The 21,447-nt window shown below is 41.8% G+C and overlaps 1 protein-coding gene across 1 annotated transcript in view; it reads right to left on the bottom strand.

Annotated features, from left to right (window-relative positions):
* LOC132834690 (ras-related protein Rab-8B) overlaps window positions 1–21,447 on the bottom strand; it is a 68,787-nt gene that overhangs the window by 18,937 nt on the left and 28,403 nt on the right. Inside the window, exon 2 of the mRNA XM_060853649.1 lies at window positions 101–161. Coding sequence (XP_060709632.1) covers window positions 101–161 — 61 coding nt within the window. The remainder of the gene's footprint in view (window positions 1–100; window positions 162–21,447) is intronic.

The following is a 21,447-nucleotide window of genomic DNA, read 5'->3' as shown; positions in this document are numbered from 1 at the left end:
TTTCAATGTTTTAGTTGTTTTTAATTCATGATTCTGATCAGTAAAAGCAGTGCTTGATTCAACAGATAAATTTAACGTAATGCAAATTATTAGTACTCACCATATCTGTAACTTGATTTTCTTCCCATCTAGCTCTACCGTTCGTATTTTGAAATCAATTCCTGTAAAAGAAAATATCAAATTAATTGAGCATGTAAAATACGCTTCAAAAAAAAAAGGAGCCTTTAGTATAGGTTTTTAAAGTTCATTTCAACTCCTCTCCCCTGTTGAAGTAGAATTGCTCCATGTGTAAACTTTAAAAAACGCAACCTGACAACCTGCTGTAACACATAACAAGAGACACAGCGTGGAGATTTAAGTGAAAACCCAATTGCTCTACTGTCAATAACCAGCAATAATTAAGCGTTCAAAATTATAATGATTGCTTACATCACAAAATGCTCTGTTAATCACGAGTCTGCATAAAGCAAAGAATATCTTGGATATTATGAAACTGTTACCTGAAGTTGAAGGTGGCTGAAATGTGAGGTAATAACAAACAAATATGATTACTGGCAGACTACTCGTCCCTTCACTATGTGAGCACGCATAGCTCAGACACTGTACTACACTATGAACATTGAAAGGAAGGATTCCCTTTCATGTACTTCCTGTTTCTTGCTCCAACTAGACCATGTATCAATCCATCTAAGAATGGTAGCAGCTTGCACACAAACTGGAAGATAGCCTTGCTGTCATATCTGTCCTTATTGGCAGTAGGGGAGCTCTTATTCGGCGACCTGGTCAATAGTTATCATTCAAATCAATAACACTGAAGATGGTTTGATCCATTGTTCCAATGCGGCATGTGAGAACTCACTATGCAAGTTAATCAGCAACTTTGCCTCAAACTACAATAAAGATCTAAGTGTTTAATTGGCTATAAAGTCCTTTGGAACATAGTACATTACAGTGCAGTACAGGCCCTTCGGTCCTCGATGTTGCGCCCACCTGTCATACCAATCTGAAGCCATCTTGCCTACACTATTCGATGTACGTACATGATGTATATAAGTAGGATTAATGATAGGTGCTATTTCCTTAGGATGGGGGATTTCAAGACTGGGGAAGACATTTTTAAAGTGAGAGGAGAGAGATTTAAAAAAAAGACATGAGCGCAGTTTGCGTATGGAATGAACTTCTAAGGAAAGTGGTGAATGTGGGCCCAGTTGCAACATTTAGAAGTCACTTAGATAAGTACATGAATAGGAGGGATATGGGGCAGGAGAAGCAGGTGGGACTACTTTAGTTTGGCATTATGTTTGGCATGGACTGGTTGAATCAAAGGGTATGTTTCCTTGCTTTGTGACTCTGTATCGGAGGTGGTCAAGATTTAGATATAAATATATTGGCTTTGACTAATAGCAAGTTCAATTCAACAGCTGATAAATTTGATTTGTAGTCTTTGATCCAGGCACATATGTGGATGTCTTTACCACTTACAGTTACACAACTTTAATGAAGAAGGGTCCTTGTGACAAGCTACAATCATTGCTGAGTCCCAGGATTTGCAGCTACCAAGTAATCAGTCTGTTTGACTCAACAGCTAATCCTTTAATTATATGTTGACTGAGGTTGGGTGCAAGAATTGCCATAGTTTCTGAACAGTTTTCAACACAAGGAAAAAGAAGTGTTTCCAGAAAGCATGAAAACATACCTGTCTGAGTTAGTGATAGCCACGGTGACATCCTCCATTAACATGGAATCAGATTTTCTTTACACGCAGATAACATCCAATTCTACTTCTCCACCACTTCAGTTGTGCAAACACAACTGTCCTGTCAGATTACTCAGGCTACTACTGTTTGACCTCAAGATTATTACAGGTACTATAGAAATTCAGGTCTTTTCAGATTTGTGATCTTTCAAATAACACTTTCTCTTGCTCTGACCAGCAATGTCTTTTGAAGCTTTGTTCATATGCATCAGGGAATACCAAACTGCAAAGATGTGTAGCAGGGTCGATCCAGAGACCCAGATAATGTTCTGGGGACCCAGGTTCAAATCCCACCATGGCAGATGGTGGAATTTGAATTCAATAAATATCTGGAATTAAGAGTCTAACGACTACTATAAATCAATTGCTAATTGTCAGAAAAACCAATTGGTTCACTATCATCATTTAGGAAAAGATGTCTGCCATCCTTACCTAGTCTGGCCTATATGTGACTCCAGACCCACAGCAATGTGGTTGATTCTCAACTGCCCTCTGGGCAATTAGGGATGGGCAATAAATGTTGGCCTAGCCAGAGACGCCTCACCCTGTTATTGAATAAAGAAAAAAGAACACAGGCAGGAAAATCCCAGTCTTATCCCTCCTCCACCCAGAATTAACTGATCTCAACTATAGCAGTATTGAAATACGGTGATGGGGAAGAGTAATTGGCAGGAATGCAAAAGATGACCATCAAAATGGTCACCTCTCCATGAACAATTGGATCACGTGACCTCATTCACCAGCAACAGGTATCCCTTAACGAGAATATGTCTGTGCTTGGGCAGCCAACATTATCGTCCACTCATATGCAGACACAAGCCCACTTCCATGCTCACCAGCCGCCTAACAGATAATTGTGCCACCGAGACCCGGGATTGTAGGCTGCCAGTTGAATAGTGTGATCATTCATCTGTGGGTTCAAGCACAGCAGGAGCAGTGTTTCATCTTTAAATGAGCACCTATGGGAACTGCACTGTGCAATTCACTACTCTTAGTGTATCCTGCTCCTGCAAAGGAAAGCCAGCACATTCCTCCAGTTTATTTATCACTACGAGTGCAAGGGTTACTCTGAAGGAAGGGAACATTCAATTAGCCACAAGCCCTCAAATGTGCAATGCCTCAAGTCTGTCCAGTTTGTGCAATCACTACAACTACACTGCCAGTGCCATCTTTGTGATAGCCATTTACTATCGCTTCTCCATCGCTGAGCAGTGACATTACATTGTAATGTTGTGCTTGTGCATGCACACTTGTGGTGGCATTTCACAATACTTTCTTTCCCTTCTCCCAGTTAATCACCTCAATTCAAGCAATAAGCAAAAGCATCATAGATATCAGAGAAATGCAAGGTGTGTAGTCAACTCAGACAGGGGAAGTTTGAAACTCAAATATTATTAAATAATCCCAGACTTACTAAACATTCAAGTATTTTCAACTTTTATTTTGGGAAGGGGGTTGGCTGGGGAAATAGGAACAACGGAGAGTTGAGGAACCTAAGATCAGTTATGCAATAAAACAGGTTTGTGGTGGACAAGAGAGCTGAGGTTGTACAAACTGATAAGAATAAGATTTATAGGGAGTATCAGAGAGGGCCAAAATATGGTGCTTTACATTATCAGTGGCCTCATACTGTTCCACTGACTCTCAAAGATAAATGTCTGTGACAATAAATGAGTTAAATGGGAGCAACAGACAATACACGTGCTAATTACAGATAGAAGAGACAATTGATGAACTATATTATTCCACTCATGACTGCCCTTTGCATTTGTATTTTTCTGAAATATTAAGATGTAAATCTCTTCCGTTTTGCTGATCATAACTTTTGCCCTTTTCAGTTTTGAACATTAAACGGCTATTCACAATAATTCCTTTTTTTAAACATGACTGAGCTGTTTTCAATAGAAGTGGCTCAGCAATAAATATACATTCTGTACTGTTTCATTTGCTGATTAGGATAAACTCAACAGCAACAGCAATTGTGTATGGTTTGAGCGTTCCAGTTCTGTCAAATCATGCATATAATAACCATTTCAGGTCCAGGAATCCCATACACGTATAGACCATTTGGGAACAACTCTAATGTCAAAGAAGTGTACTAAAGGAAAGTAGAGGTAGCGAGGTGGAGAGTTTTAAGTTGGGAATTCCAGAGTTCAAGACATGGGAGGTTAAAGGCATGGCTACCATAGGCAGAAAGAAATAAATGTCAAAGCAAGAACTACTGAACACTGCTGGTCTGTGCATAGCCTAAGTAGATTACATCATTTTGCTTTGCAATTACTATACATAGTCTTAACACATCTCAAAGTTCAAACCTTCTGCCTTGGTCTATCCCACAATGTCAGCTGACCAGAACTTGCAATTGCAGCTCATCTCAGTACTTTTTTGCCAAAGTTAAAAACGAGAGACTTTTATCTCACTAGTTTCAGCTGGTCTCAAGATACTGGAGATGAAAAGGCAATGCAAACATGCATTGCAGCTTCTGGTCTTCCCTTTCACCTAATATTTTATATTTTCAGACTGTTTAAAAGAACGCTCAAAATTAGGAGCTTCTGACTGGTAGAAAGATCTTAAATAATGAAATCGTGCATAGACTTTAACACTGCACCACACAAACTAGGAAAAGATTAGTATTTGACATTACACAGCAGTAATTCAATGAAGTCACCCACATCAAGTTAAAAATCTGTTCTGTTGCCATTGAATATATTTCAAGATAATGGCCATTCTCCTTACACTGCAGACATTCTTTATATTGTTGACAAGCTATTTCACAGCATTCCCACACTGCTGATTACCAAAACCAGTGCAAGTCACAAAGGTCGAGTACAATGATTTACAGATTTGACTGGAACTGCACAAAGGACAAGATGCAGAAAACTATTTCTGTTACGAATGCTGACAAAGAAACTGTTAGAACAAGTCCCCAGAAAACTCATGACAGTCAGCTGTTCTGCTATGAGAAGCCACTGTGTTCTCAATTCTCAACACTTTCACAACCCAAAATGATCAGCTGTAGTATGTCATTGCAAGCGTGCCACATCATTTCCCTCAGAGGGGTCCCAACCCACCTTCCTGCTGCTTCACTGGGACGTTTCTTCCCCCATTGTGAAACATCCTACTTCCATACATGCAGCACAAAACACAATTCATCATCTTTTGGGCTTTTGTTTGAACCACAGGGAAGAGTTGTCATAGAAATTATTTTGGTAATAGGAACGCATCAAATCGTGTCCCAAGTTATTGTGAAATGAAGAACAAAGTTTAAGATGGGGGAAGCCTTCTCAAGTAAGGAAAATCCATTTGCTCAATACTTTGATGCCTTAGAGCAATGCATTTATACAGTGAATTTTGTCACTACAGGATGTTCTAAAATATTCCATCACCAATTAATTTTTTTGAGATGAGCTACTGTTCAATGCAGCATTGAATTGAATTGAATTTATTGTCACGTGTACCGAGGCACAGTGAAAGGTTTTGTCTTGCGAGCAGTACAGGCAGATCACAGAGTAAAATAGCATAGATAATAAATAATAGATAAACAGCGGCTAAAACAAAACAGGTGAATGGTAAGAGTTTGAGAGTCCATTCAATATTCTAACAACAGTAGGGTAGAAACTGTTTCGATACCAGCTGGTGCGTGTTCAGGCTTCTGTACCTTCTCCCTGATGGTAGAGGTTGTAGAAAAATATTGCCAGGGTGAGATGGATCTTTGAGAATGCTGGTGACCTTTCCTTGACAGTGGGCCTGGTAGATGGAAGCTAGAGATGGGAGGTTGGCCTTTGTGATTGTCCGGGCCGAGTTCAACACTCTCTGTAACCGTCCCTGATCTTGAATGGTACAGTTGCCATACCAGGTAGTCATACATCCAGACAGAATGCTCTTGATGACGCATCTATAAAAGTTGGCAAGGGAATTCGCCATCATGCCAAATTTCCTTAGCTGCTCGAGGAAGAGGAGACATTGTTGGGCCTTTGTAACCAGTGCGTCCACATGAAGAGTCCAAGAGAGCTTGTTGTTGATGACCACTCCCAGGAGCTCGACACTCTCCACTTGTTCCACTTCTGTACTGTTAATTGTAGGGGAGCATGAGTAACACCCACCGAATGTCAATGATATGCTTGGTTTTGCCAGCATTGAGAGCTAGGTTGTTCTCAGTGCGCCATTTTTCCAGGTATTCCACCTCCCGTCTGTAGTCTGTCTCGTCACCATCTGTGATTCGGCTGACTATGGTGGTGTCATCAGCAACATTGTAAATGGCATTAGTCTGGTATTTGGCAATGCAAGGAAACCAAAGATAAGATTTTCAAACTAAAATTGGTTACAACTCAGTTGAAATATCGCGTCTGGTTCTGCACACTAGACTTTGGGTCTTAAAATGTCAAAGTCTTCCAGAGGGTTTGGAGAAGACAGACTGAAATGATATCAGGAACAAGAGACTACAAGTGAATGGATGGAACAATTGCTGACGTAACCAGTGTCCTTCATGTCCCTTGAACAAATATTTTTTAAAAAAAGAGAAAAGCCCAGGGAGCTCTCCTTGTATCCAAGGAGAATAAGGGAACAAGGATTTTGATAGACTAACTATGTGGCCCCTGATTTTTGTACTTATGAATGCTGCCCCATACAGAGATGCTATTTTAAAGGCTTAACATACAAACATTTCCTATACTTCCAAACAGTTGCTTTACATGCTTTTGGGGAGACAATTAATCTTCTAGGAGAAAGTGAGGACTGCAGATGCTGGAGATCATTCCTGAAGGGTTCCCCATTCCTGAAGAAGGGCTCATGCCCGAAATGTCGATTCTCCTGCTCCTTGGATGCTGCCTGACCTGCTGTGCTTTTCCAGCGACACATTTTCAGCCCAGTAGTATTAATCCAGAAACTCAGCTAATGGTCTGGGGACCTGGGATCAAATACCACCATGGCAGATAGTAGAATATGAATTCAATAGAGAGTCTGGAGTTAAGGGTAAAATGATGACCATGAAACTGTTGCCAATTATTGGAAAAACCCATCCAGTTCAATAATGTCCTTAAAGAAGGAGATCTGCCATCCTTACCAGGTCTGGCCTACGTGTGACTCCAGATCCACAGTGATGTTGTTGACATCCAGAGAAGACACCCACATCCCATGAGTGAATTAAAAAGAAAGTCTTTCATTGTGTTCCAACTTGCGAGTGGGCTCCACTAATGAACCCAGGGACTAGCTGGAAGGAGGAATGGCTTTCTATGGTGAATTATCATTACACTACAGAATATGCAGTTAAAGTAATTGGGAAAGGATTCAGAGGCAAGATGAAGAAAGCTTTTCTCTTTGAAAAGACATAACTGCAGCAAGTGCATGCAGTGCCTGAAAGGGAAAGGTTCAAGATAGACATTCAAAAATCACTTGGAGGAAGATAGGCAGAAGTGCGAGAGTAATTAGCTATCTCTTTCAAAGAGCTGACAGACATAATGGACCAACAGGCCACCTTCTGTTCCATATCACCCTTAAATTCACTGAAATTAGACCCCTATGATTACTAACCGATTCAAAGTTAAGAAACTGAAAACGGTTTGTATCACATTAAACATCACCCACATCTTTAAGTGAAGCCTAAGTAAAATATCCAAGGAAATTCTTTCTTACCTGGCTAGGATAGAATATCTTTTTCCATTGGTTTAAGCTATGAAAAGTATTTCATCTGCACTCAATCCACCAGTTTCCACAATGTCAAAACCAAACGCTTATTTGCTGGATTATGAGCCTAGGCCTGTGGATCACCTGCCACTAAATAATTTCGAAAGTGTGTAGAAAGAGAACATTGTCAAGTTGGCTAAGTTAACAGGCACCTGGCAGATGAATTTCAATGCAAAGAAATGTAAGGCAATGCATTTTGGTAGAAGAACATGGAGACAAGTGGTACAACTTTGAGGGGAGTAAACGAGCACAGGGACCTTGGGATTTACATGCACAAACCTACATCCGCATGCACGATGCTCTGAAGATGGCCAGGCAAGTTGAAACAGTTGTTAATAAAGCCTCATGGGATTCTTGGGTTTATAAATAGAGGCCTAGAGTATAAAAGCAAGGGAGTGATGCTAGGCTTCTACAAATCATTGGTCAGACTACATTTGGAGTAATGTATTCAGTTCTGGGCCTCTTATTTAAGGAGGGATATTAAAGACCTGCATAGAGTTCAAAAGAGATTTACTAGAATGATACCATGAATCAGGGATTTTTGATACAAGGAAAGGTTAGAGAGAGAGAGATGAGGAGAACCATCTTTACTCAGTTGTTATGGTTTGTAATGCACTGCTGGGAGAGTTGTGGACGGTAATTCCTTATGAGATTTCAAAACAGAGATGGATACATATTTGAAAGTTATGAATTTAAAAGGGCTACAGTGATAGGGCTGGAGAACAGGACAATTTGGTTGGCTTTTTTGAAAGTCAGTACAGATACAATAGGTCAAATGGTCTACTTCTGTACTGTAAAATTCTACAACTGTAAGATTTGAAAGAATGGATTCAGAAATGAGGGCCTTCAAATGCATAGTGGGACTGGAGATGCTGAGGTTGCTTTCCTCAGAAATGAGAAAGTTAGGCGGAGGAGTTTTGATAGATTTTACTAACAACCTACAGACAAAAAAGCAATTTCTGGGCTGTGAGAAAACTGCTGAAGTGCGGATCTGGTGGCCATTCTTAAGTACAGCCAACTTGGACATGGACAGACCTCCTCCAGAGTATTACTAATTCTAACAAATATAGTCAGGCCCACTATATGCAATTCCATTTCATGCAAAAGTCACCAAAGATTAAGATGACCAGGCAATCATAACCTAACTCTTCCTCTGCTCTACCTTAGCACATTTTCCAAACCCCAGACTCAGGTGCTTGCCACAATGATTGATAGGTTTCTATTGTATACACCATTGTTCTGAATTACTCTGATAACTTAATGGAATAATTCAATAATATGAGCCTTACCTACGAGCAAATTGAAAGGACGCACAAGTATTATGCAGAGCTCCCAAACAACAATTCTACAGTTGTATTTTAGCTAACTCTACACTTAGAAATGCTGGATAAATACTTCCAAATAAAAAAAACTGCAAATCAGGAGAACAGGGAAATATTGCCAAATGTTGGCAGTCATCAAACAGACGAAGCCAGATTCTGCCAGAAACTCTAATGAAGGATAAAGAATAATCTCCTTCCTATTTACCGACAAATGACTCCGCACAACCTAATGTAAACCCAGAGATCATTTCCAAGCCTAACTGAAGTAGCTCTTTCCTCCTCCCCCCTCCAAATACAGGGACACTTGTGCTGTACTTATGCCAATAGATCACAGTCCACTGTCCTCAGTCTGCTGAAATTCCAATTCTATACACTAATATTACATTTGCAATCCGAACACAAAATGGAAGGAATAGGAGAATGTATTCTGGAAGTATTTCAGAACTATTTTATTGACTGTTGTGCCAACATGGAATCTGCTTTTGCTGTACTGGGATGTTTGGGTTCAGTTATTGAAGCAGCTGAACTGGTTACTATACTTTCACTTTAATGGATGGCCACAAAGCCAAACCCGGAAAATCTTAATTTTTGCTGTAAACTTGAACAATCAAATTCAAAAAATCATCCGTGCAGGTTGCAATAGCTAGGATCAAACATGTTAATTACAACTAGTACTACTAACCACATTTGAAATTCCTGGCAAGAAATGACGAAATTACTAAAGTGCAATGTCTCAATGAGTCAAAAGCTTGGCACATGACTGCTCTATGAATCCCAATGAGCCTATAAATGTGGTCTACATTATTCAAAATACTACACTGGGGTATTCATTATATGACTTGCTGCTTTTCATATTCAAATACTAAATTAAAAAAATACAGTAAAACAAGTGTATGGAATGAGCTGCCAGAGGAAGTGGCAGAGGCTGGTACAATTGCAACATTTAAGTGGCATTTGGATGGGTATATGAATAGGAAGGGTTTGGAGGGATATGGGCCGGGTGCTGGCAGGCGGGACTAGATTGGGTTGGGATATCTGGTTGGCATGGACATGTTGGACCAAAGGGTCTGTTTCCATGCTGTACATCTCTATTACACTATGACTCTAAAAAATGTCTTCATTCCATTTGTTCATCATTCACTATGCATTAACCTTGAGAGTGATCTTGCAAAACCCGGTAGTTAGCACTATGTAAAAGTTGAAGGCAGCCATTCTTATCCTTGATGTGGAAGGGCTGTTGTTGGACCGGGGTGGCTAAGTTAAAAATCACACAACACTAGGTTACAGTCCAACAGGTTTATTTGGAAGCTTCCTAATAAACATATTGGACTATAACCTGGTGTCATGTGATTTTTAACATTCTCATCTTTGTGCTGGCTGAGAGAATGCTTAGGTATTGAACCATTCCAATATTATCCTTGGCTTTCAGAGTGATGGACAAGCCACTCTTTTGTAATATTCATTTTCTGTATCATGCCAGAACTTTGCACTTGCTATATCAACTTCATCTTCCCTTTGATCAACAAAACTTAACTTTGTCATAGCTTTAGCCACAGTCTTTCCAAGTTACTTCACAAAGGACACCATTCTGCTCCCACCGATCTTCGGAGTTACATAACCACAAGGTAGAAGAAGCTGGTTTCCTTCCACCACAGAAGCATCTCTTTTCAGATGGATTTCAGCATTATTTTTCTCGTGAACCCTGACAAAGGTTCTGCAAACCTGTATGGACCACCACAGATCAGTCAACCATCGGCATTGTTCTACTGCTTTTGCTATTCTGCCAGCAGGAACAGTGGATAACTTTGACACAAATTGCACTTCAGGTCATTAGCGTTTGACACAAAGTACCCTGTATTTCAGCCACCTAAGGGTTATCAACTCAAGTCATTAGAATCTAGCCCTAGGCTCTCAATGAACCACACCAGCACACGATAAAACTGAGTGAGAAACATGATTTAACTTATTTGATGCTGCTCCAATCAAAATGTTATATCTTCATGACTGCCAGATTAGAATTTACATGTATATATCTGATGATCAATTCTGATTCAGTATTCAATACTCATTTCAGTGAAATATGTTTGATGACTTTATTTGGATGGGACTTTTGAACTGAATATGACAGTGGTTCAGTGGTTAGCCCTGCTGCCTCACAGCACCAGGGTCCCAGATTCGATTCCAGCCTCAGGTGACTGTCTGTGTGGAGTTTGCACATTCTCCCTGTGTCTGTGCGGATTTCCTCTGGGTGCTCCGGTTTCCTCCCACAGTCCAAAGATGTGCAGGTCAGGTGAACTGGCCGTGCTAAATTGCCCATAGTGCTAGGTCAATTAGTCAGAGGGAAATGGGTCTGGGTGGGTTACTCTTCGGAGGGTCGTGTGGACTGGTTGGGTCGAAAGGCCTGTTTCCACACTGTAGGGAATCTAATCTAAAAAAAATGCCCAAGAGTAATGACATCCATTCACAAAATAAAATGTTATTATTACTGAATGCTTAATCTGCTTAGTGTGAATTTATGACTTTTCCTGAAGCTGACACTCACTGTGGTTTAACTTCTGACAGATAGCAAAATCTGGCAAAAAGTAAACCTGGTTAACGTAGCTTGGATGAAATATTAATTTACAGAGTACAAAGCTAAATTGGCTGACAGGATATAATATGACAGCAGAGGTGCAGGAAGTGGTAGAATGTCAATTTGACTCAGGACATAAATGCATCACACCACTTCCTGTAAATGCAGCTTATAGCTGTCTTATATTTCCAACTCTTACCCTCTGCAAATCTCTCAAAAGCCCATCCCACATTACTGTGAGTAATTCAGTCTATTTTTAGACAAAAGCTTGTTACTGAAAGATTTTGCAGATAAAATTGTGAAAACTTTCCAACAGCAATTTTAAAGCGAGGTTTGTTCACTGTGAATAATCGAGACCTGATTTCCGAAATTAAGCTAGTACGACGCTGATGCCTTGATACAAGTTGTTCCTTTCAGTTGGCTGAAATCTGTGGCAGTCATATTCCTCTCCTTCAGGTTTTCTTTTAGGATCTAACTTGAGTTTTGGAATTCTGGCTGGTTCTGCTGGTATCACCTATGCCAATGCTCCTATCCCTCTCACAGAACTTTGCAGACACATACAAATCAAAAAGAGAGACTTCTATGCAAGCTCTGAGCAGAATTTTGATGGAGAGGTAACACCTATTCTGACAAGTCCTGACGAACCTATCCCAACAGTCATTGCATCAGAGGTCAGATCAGCTTTCCTTTGTGTGAATCCAAGGAAAGTGGACCCATCGGAGTGCTAGGCTGTGCACTCAGAGCATGCACAGATCAACTGGCAGAGGTCTTCTCGGACATCACCAACCTCTCCCTGCATCAGGTCACTGTCCCTGCCTGTTTCAAGAGGACCAACATCCTCCCTGTGCCTAAGGCGGCTCATGCAGCATGTCTCAATGACTACCACCCAGTGAGCCTAACTTCAGTGGTCATGAAGTGCTTTGAAAGGCTGGTCATGGTATTAATCAACTCCAACCTCCCCACTACTCTTGACCCACTTCAATTTGCCTGTTGGACCAGCCTATCCACGTCATATTTCCTCACTTGCCCTATCACTTGCCCTTCACTCCTCCCTAGAACATCTTGATACCAAGAACAGCTACGTAAGAATCCTACTCATTGACTACAGTTCAGCCTTCAAAACTATTATCCCCTCGAGAGTGATTACTGAACTTAGTGACCTTGGACGAAGCCCCACTCTCTGCAACTGGATCCTTAGTTTCCTGACTCACAGGCCACAATCAGTGAAGACTGGTAACAATATTTCACCCTCACTACACTCAACACTGGAGCCCCCTAGGGTGCGTACTTAGCCCCCTACTGTACTCACTGTATACCCATGAGTTCGTCACCAAATACCAGACTAATGCCATTTACAAGTTCGCTGATGACACCACCATAGTCGGTTGAATTTCAGATAGAGATGAAACAGACTACAGACGGGAGATAGAAGACCTGGAAATGACGCACTGAGAACAAGCTCGCTCTCAATGCCAGCAAAACAAAGGAACTCATTATTGACATTCGGCAGGATGTTACTAATGCCCCCCCTACATAGTAACAGAACAGAGGTGGAACAAGTGGAGAGTGTCAAGCTCCTGGGAGTGGTCATCCACAACAAACTTTCTTGGACTCTTCATGTGGATGCACTGGTTACAAAGGCCCAACAATGCCTCTTCTTGCTCAGGCAGCTGAGGAAATTTGGCATGACAGCGAATGCCTTTGCCAACTTGTATAGGTGTGCCATCGAGAGCATTCTGTCTGGATGTATCACTACCTAGTATGCACCATTCAAGATCGGAGACTGTTACAGAGAGTGGTGATCTCAGCCCGGACAATCACAAAGGCCAACCTCCCATCTACAGAATCCATCTACCAGGCCCGCTGTCAAGGAAAGGCCGCCAGCATTCTCAAAGATCCATCTCACCCTGGCAATGCTTTTCTACAACCTCTACCATCGGGGAGAAGGTACAGAAGCCTGAACACACGCACCAGCCGGTTTCACAACAGTTTCTACCCTACTGTTGTTAGAATACTGAATGGACTCTCAAACGCTTACCATTCACCTGTACCTGTGTTTTGGTTTTTGCTGCTGTTTACCTATTATTCCCTTATCTATTCTATTGAACTATGTGAACTGCCTCTATTGCTCTCAAGACAAAGCTTTTCACTGTGCCTCGGTACACGTGACAATAAATTCAATTCAAGAGAGAAGGGAAAAAGCAGAACAAAAACATAAAATGTAACTCAAAGTAGCTGTGAAGACAAACTAATCCTTAGCTCTTATAAGATCATAGCAGGTGTAGGCCATTCCACTCTTCCAACCTGCTCCACCATTCAAATCAGTTTGCGGTCTTAATTCAATTTTCCAGCCTGTCTCTAGATTCCCTGCGGATGAATCTGTCATACATGGCTGTGAATATACCAAATCTTTTGGTACCTTTGACATCGATTTCATAAGGCATACAAGGACAACACAGAAACTTGAAACAAAGCAAATTCAAAAACAAAGTCTGTCAGAAGATTTGTAGCTCGGGTGCTCGTTGTTGTGGTTCTGTTCGCCGAGCTAGAAATTTGTATACAAAGGTATATAGGAAAGCCACACACACAAACCAAGTCCTAAACAACGAAAGCAACCACCCCAACACACACAAAAGAAGTTGCATCAAGACACTGTTCAAAAGGGCCACAACACACTGCAGTACATCAGAACTGCAAAAAGAGGAAGAACAACACCTATACAATGTATTCGCCAAAAACAGATACCCCCGCAATTTCATCAACAGATGCCTAAGGGAAAGACAACGGAATAAGGACATGCCACAACCCAAAGGACTAGCCACACTACCATACATCAAAAACATTTCTGAACTGACAGCCTGACTACTGCAACCACTAGGACTCATAACAGCACACAAACCAACAGCCACTCTCAGACAACAACTCACCAGGACAAAGGACCCGATACCCAGCATGAGCAAAACCAATGTATTGTACAAAATCCCATGCAAGGACTGCACAAAACACTACATAGGACAAAGAGGAAGACAGCTAACGATCCGCATCCATGAACACCAACTAGCCACGAAACGACATGACCAGCTATCCTTAGTAGCCACACACTCAGATGACAAGCAACATGAGTTCGACTGGGCCAACACTACTATTATAGGGCAAGCCAAACACAGAACAGCCAGGGAATTCCTAGAGGCATGGCACTCATCCATAGATTCAATCAATAAGCACATCGACCTGGACTCAATATACCGACCGCTGCAACGGACAGCTGGAACTGACAACCAGAAGCGGCAGATACAAACCACTACAAATGCCGGAGGAAACATCACAGAAGCGCTTCACAGGAGGCTCCCAAGCACTGAGGATGTCACCTACACAGGGGACGAAACGTCTGCAACACAAATTCCCAGCTCGGCGAACAGAACCATAACAAATTCAAAAACAGCCTAAAAATATTCAAATGGTCCTCCTAAACCTAATTTGCACTCTTTCCTATGATAAATGCAAATAATATTGCAAATCTAATCATTTATACCTCGGAACATATTTGATAAGCTACAAATTTACACTGCCCCAGAATTTGCACCAGGGTTCTTAAAGATGAAACACACTAAAACAGAAATTGCTGGAGAAACTCTGGCAGCATATATGGAGAGAAAGCAGAATTCAAGGGGGTGGGGATGAGTGGATAAGTGCTGAGGGAGCCTAGAGAAAAAGAGAAAAAATAGTAGGCAGACAAAGGGATCGAGATAGTAAGCCAGGGAAGGAAAGCAGCAAGATAGGTGATATGCCATCAATGAGCCCGCAAAAATGGGTGAAATGCTAAAAGCAGCCCATGTCATGACAGGAATTTGGTTGTGGGGTAGTTAATAGACATGGAAGGAGATAGTAATGCAATAGAACTACTGAACTCAATAGTGAATCATGAAGGTTGTAAGATCCCATGAAGAAGATGAGGTGCTGCTCTTCTAGCTTGCATTGAGACTCTTTGGACGAACGCAGCAGGCCTGAGACAGAGATGTTGGCCAGGGAGTACGGTGATCTGTTAAAGTGGCAGGCAACAGGAAGCCTGGGGTCTTTTGTAGATACAGAGCGCAAGTGTTCTGCAAAGTGGTCACTCAGATGAAACACAATGTCTTTTTCCCACCTCTACCCCAGGTATAATTGGTTCGTGGACTAGTGACCAGTTTTCTTCTGCCTGCCAAGAACGATGCGATCAACTCTTAGGCAGCTGAACAGCTTGGATCTATGAACAAAATGCAAAGATCTCTACCAGCCCGGGTGCTCTCCCTGTGCTCTGCAGTTAAAGCCACTTCAAGTTTCAAGAAAACCAGTTTATCTTGAAAGTTGCTGTAAGTTTTGACTTTTAATTAATAAGTCAGGGACCTTTTATTAGTGATCCAGCCACCGTGTGCCTCTTGAAAAAATCCCGAGAAGGAAAATCAGTAGCAGCATTCTGACCAGCACAAGGACCAGCTCAGCAGATCCTGTGAATAGAGACCACTGAACCATTTTTCCTCCAACTGCAACATCTATATTTGTGTGTACATGCATTTATAAGGGAATTAGAATTTTAATTAGTCATTATATGCTGAGTGTTTGTAGGTGTTTACTTGTAACCACAACTTAATTACTTGTAACAAAGAGTAATTTTTATTCAGTTCAGAAACCTGGCCCATGCTTCATCAACCTGGGTCTTTAAGGCAGGCAAACGGAGGAATGCTGCTTACTCTTTAAAATCATTAACTTTTGCAATGATTCCAGAGATAGCAAGGCTTGACTTCCAGCATGCACTGAGGTTCGACGGGGAACATACGATCAACTGTGTAAAATGTAATGCAGGGCTGACATTAGGAGACCCTTTCCATTGGATTTCAGGCAGAATAGAATATGGAACAGTATAGCACAGTAATGGTCCTTCGGCCCGTGATGTTGTGTGAGCCTTTTATCCTACCCCAAGATAAAATTAAACCACATACCCTTCATTTTACTATCATCCATGTGCCTATCCAAGAGTTGCTTAAATGTCCCTAATGTATCGGACTCTATTACCACTACTGGCAGTGCATTCCACGTACCCACCACTCTGTGTAAAAAACCTACCTCTGACATCTCCCCTAAACATTCCTCCAATCACCTTAAAATTATGCCCCCTCAGCCATTTCTAGGGAAAAAAATCTCTGGTTACCCACTCTATCAATCCCTCTCATCATCTTGTACACCTCAATAAAGTTGCCTCTCATCCTTCTTTGCTCCAATGAGAAAGCCTTAGCGCCTTCAGCTTTCTTCATAAGGCATGCCTTCCAGTCCAGGTAGCTTCCCAGTAAATCTCTGCACCCTCTCCAAAACTTCGCCATCATTCCTATAATGAGGTCACCAAAACTGAACACAATATTCCAAAGGTGGTCTAACGAGGACTTAATAGAGCTGCAGCGTAACCTCACGGGTCTTAAACTCAATCCCCCTGATAATGAAAGCCAACAAATCATATGCCTTCTTAACAACCCTATCAACTTGAGTGGCAACTTTGAGGGATCTACGGACATAGACCCCAAGATCCCTCTGCTCCTCCATGCTGCCAAGAATCCTCTCTTTAACTCTGTAATCTGCATTCAAATTCAAAACTTCCAAAATGAATCACTTCACACTTTTCCAGGTTGAACTCCACCTGCCATTTCTCAGCCCAGCTCTGCATCCTGTCAATGTGGGCGGCACGGTGGCACAGTGGTTAGCACTGCTGCCTCACAGCGCCAGAGACCCGGGTTCAATTCCCGACTCAGGCGACTGACTGTGTGGAGTTTGCACGTTCTCCCCGTGTCTGCGTGGGTTTCCTCCGGGTGCTCCGGTTTCCTCCCACAGTCCAAAGATGTGCGGGTCAGGTGAATTGGCCATGCTAAATTGCCCGTAGTGTTAGGTAAGGGGTAAATGTAGGGGTATGGGTGGGTTTCGCTTCGGCGGGTCGGTGTGGACTTGTTGGGCCAAAGGGCCTGTTTCCACACTAAGTCTAATCTAATGTCCTGCTGTCCGAGATCAGCCCTCCACACTATCCACAACTCCTCCAATCTTTGTGTCATCAGCAAACTTACTTAATCCACCCTTTCACTTTCTCGTCCAAGTCATTTATAAAAATCACAAGAGCAGAGATCTAAGAACAGATCCCTGTGGAACACCACTGGTCACCAAACTCCAGGCTGAATATTTTCCATCTACTACCCCCCTTTGTCTTCTATGAGCCAGCCAATTCTGTATTCACACAGCCAAATTTCCCTGTATCCCATGCTTCCTTACTTTCTGAATGAGCCTATTCAGAACGCCTTGGAAAATCCATGTACACCACATCCGCTGCTCTACCTTCATCAATGTGTTTTGTCACATCCTCAAAGATTCAATAAGGCTTGTGAGGTATGTCTAGCCCCTCAGAAAACGCTATCTCTAATCAACTGTACTTTCCCAAATAGTAGAGACAAATCCCCCAACAATCTCATGCAGCAAAAGAAGGGGCACAGGATAATTCTGATGATGAACTAAGGTAATCTGGGTTGCCTTGCTTCAGTGATGTCATGGCATTTTGTCAAGTCACAGCAGCAGGCTGTATATTTGGCCTGTGTGTAGAGGCAGCAGTACAGTTCCTGCTTAGTGAAATGAACAAACAACTTTCAATTGTATACAATTCATAACGTGCTGCTTTCAAATTGGAATTACAGAGACCCTGGCTACAAGGTTGTCACAGTTGATTTCTGACATTGTAGAATTCGCCCTGCATAGTAAGTAGGGCTGATTCAACACCACAATGCTTTGAACACAGAGAGGCCTCTTCTAAAAGCTACTAATACAGATGAGATATGAATTAGTCAATGAAGCACTCTTTGTAAAAATCATTTTCTAAGGTGATCAGAGTGCACTACATATAAAAGGTATGAGGAAAGTACATCAGTTGGAAGCCCTTATGGATAATCTGTATGTATTAAGCTTACAACATGTTAGAGAATCCTTGCTGTCGAAATGAGTTAGGCCTAACCACTACCGTGTCATGAGTTTCTTCTACTTTGAAAATCCAATACCTAGACTTCTCTATTCTCATAAATACCTAGCCAATCTCCCAACGTTTTACGCTCCATCGAGTCAAGGTCTGTCAAAACTTGCCAATGTCTTAACTTTCTTCCTAATAACATTGTGGACACGTGTATCCTCCACAGACATGAGCAGCTCAAGGCAGCAACTCACAAGCCTTCATCATTCAAGGTCAATTAGGGAAGGGCAATAAAAGCTGGCCTAGTCAGCAATGTCCACAGTGGAAAAATTAAACAATGATCCTGGCATTTTAACGTAGTAAAGTAGCAATTGTCAGGTCTTACTATTAAATATTTCAACAACCAGAGCTCATGGTCATGCTTTCCAAACAGCAGCCCCATAAACCACATCTCCTGCAAGTAAATCTTAATTATTTTTCTCTTCAGGCTACATGTGTACTTACTGGTGCCATTTCAGAAGTTTAAACAGACATGTAAAAGCCCAATTAACAACCTGTTACAAGGATTGGTGCTGGGTCCACTGCATTTTGACATTTATATAAATGATTTGGATGTGAACATTGGAGATATGGTTAGTAAGTTTGCATCTGACACCAAAATTGGTGGTGGCGGAGTGGACAACCAAGTAAGTTACCTCGGAGTACAACGGGACCTTGATCAGATGGGCCAGTGGGCTGAAAGAGTGGCAGATGGGAATTTAATTTAGATAAATGCAAGGTGCTGCATTTTAGAAAGGCAAATCAGAGCAGGACCTATACACTTAATGTTAAGGTCCTGGGGAGTATTGCCAAACAAAGAGACCTTAGAGTGTAGGTTTCATACTTCCTGAGTGGAGAATCGCAGGCAGACAGGATGGTGAAAGCAGTGTTTGGTATGCTTGACTTTACTGGTCAGTGCACTGAGTATAGGAGTTGGGAGGTCAAGTTGCAGCTCCGTAGGACATTGGTTTGGCCACTTTCGAAAAACTGCTTGCAATTCTTGTCTCTCTGCTATAGGAAGGATGTTGTGAAACTTGAAAGGGTTCAGAAAAGATTTAGAAGCATATTGCCATAGGTGGAGAGTTTGAGCTATAGAGAGAGGCTGTTTTCCCTAGAATGTCAGAGGCTGAGGGGTGATCTTATTGAAATTTATAAAATCATGAGGGGTACAGATAGAGTGAACAGACAAGGTCTTTTCCCTGGGCTGGGGGATTCCAAAACTAGAGGGCATAGGTTTAAGGTGACAGGGCAAAGATTTAAAAGGGACCTAAGGGATAACTTTTTCACACAGAGGATGGTGAGTGTATGGAATGAGCTGCCAGAGGAAGTGGTGAAGACTGGTGCAATTAAAACATTTAAAAGACATTTGGTTGGGTATATGAATAGGAAGGATTGAGGGGGATATGGGCCAAATGCTGGCAAATGGGACTAGATTAATTTAAGGTATCTAGTCGACATGGACGAGTTGGACCGAAGGGTCTGTTCCCATGTGGTACACCCCTGACTCCAAAAGCTCAAAAACAATAGAAATAATACAAGGATAGTTTGCGCATGTGTGGAAGCTGTAATTCAGTTGTGTTTCTGAATGGAATTTACTATTCTGCAGTATTAATCAAGTTGCTCAGCAGCAAAGAATGCAAATTAGGTTAAAGGTTTCAAGTGCAAAGGCAATTAGGGGAATATGTACTAAGTGTATTAGGTGGGCATGCATGTTTCACTGTCAACTCTGTGCACCAAAGAGAGATACACAAACAGAACCTAATAGTATACAGGGCAACCCCGGTATCCACAGAATAGTGTTCCGTAGTTTCAGTTACCTACAGTTTACCGCAGCCCGAACATATTACAGAAAAACCTCTGTTATCCGGCACTAGATTATCCAAATATCAGATCACCCGGTAAAATTGTAAGTTCCGATACTTGGCTAAACTATGTTATCCAGCTTTTGATTATCTAGAATTCAATTAACTGAACAAAATATCACCCGCCCCCCCATCATTTGGATAATCGAGGTTCCTGTGCATAGGGAACCTTCCACAATTAGGGACCGGAGAGGGGGGGGGGGGGGCTGCCATTTAAACTAAAGGGTTCACCCCTATCTACGGTAGGTCTTGGAATGTAGCCCCTGTGGATATGGGGGGACTACTGTGCAGGGCACTTAGCAGATCATATTCTAAGAAAGACAATTTAAACTATCAACTACATATGGCACTGTTGCACACTGTATCGGTGGGTGGCTCAGGCTCAGAAACTATTTGTTTGTCAAACCACATCAGCAATGTAGGAGAGGAGAAGGTAGACTGAACACATTCCTGATAAAGGGCATATGCCCGAAACATCAACTCTCCTGCTCCTCTGAAGTTGCCTGACCTGCTGCGCTTTTCCAGCACCACACTTTTCAACTCTGGCTGTCCAGCATCTGCAGTCTTCACTTTCTCTCATACTGTGAACACAGTCAAATTACCCTGATTCATACTCGTCAGCATTAGAAAAACCTTCCAGTTACACAAGAGCCAGATGAGGGCAGGATCAGGCTCATAGTGATGTCCTCCACTCTGCAGGAGGACAAGGGTCCTCCATAAATAACATCTACTTGGACAACATGCTGGACAGTCTGTGAATCGTACCCTAAGATAGGGAAAAGCTGAGGAGGAGTAAAACCAAAACGTTTCCAAACAAGGACCAATTTGCCAATAGAAAGTACAATGCATGTTCCACACTAATGTTCACTGATACAACGTATAGTATTGCCAACAGCAACTGTAGATGTACATCTTCATAGATACAGATGCAATAATTCTGCCTAACCATGCTGCCTACACTTGTGAACCAATAAAACCTAATTTGAGGCTGAAAAATTAGTTTTGCTCACTCTCTGTGCCCACATTTTAATATCTCCCATCACCTTAATGTGAATAAACCTATCCACAAAAGTAATCGCACTTCTCTTTTAGTGTTACTACAGACAGCAAACATTCTGATGGCTGGTTCAATTTTACAAGAATTTAGAATCACAGAATGGTGACAAGCACAGCAGTTCATCTGGCCTACCACATTAGTACAACAGCAACTCAGCTGGTCTCGTTCCATTCCCCTTCCAAATAGTCCA

The sequence above is a fragment of the Hemiscyllium ocellatum genome, chromosome 42, assembly GCF_020745735.1.
Source record: "Hemiscyllium ocellatum isolate sHemOce1 chromosome 42, sHemOce1.pat.X.cur, whole genome shotgun sequence".
NCBI lineage: Eukaryota > Metazoa > Chordata > Chondrichthyes > Orectolobiformes > Hemiscylliidae > Hemiscyllium > Hemiscyllium ocellatum.
This window is presented reverse-complemented; position numbering and strand designations above follow the sequence as displayed.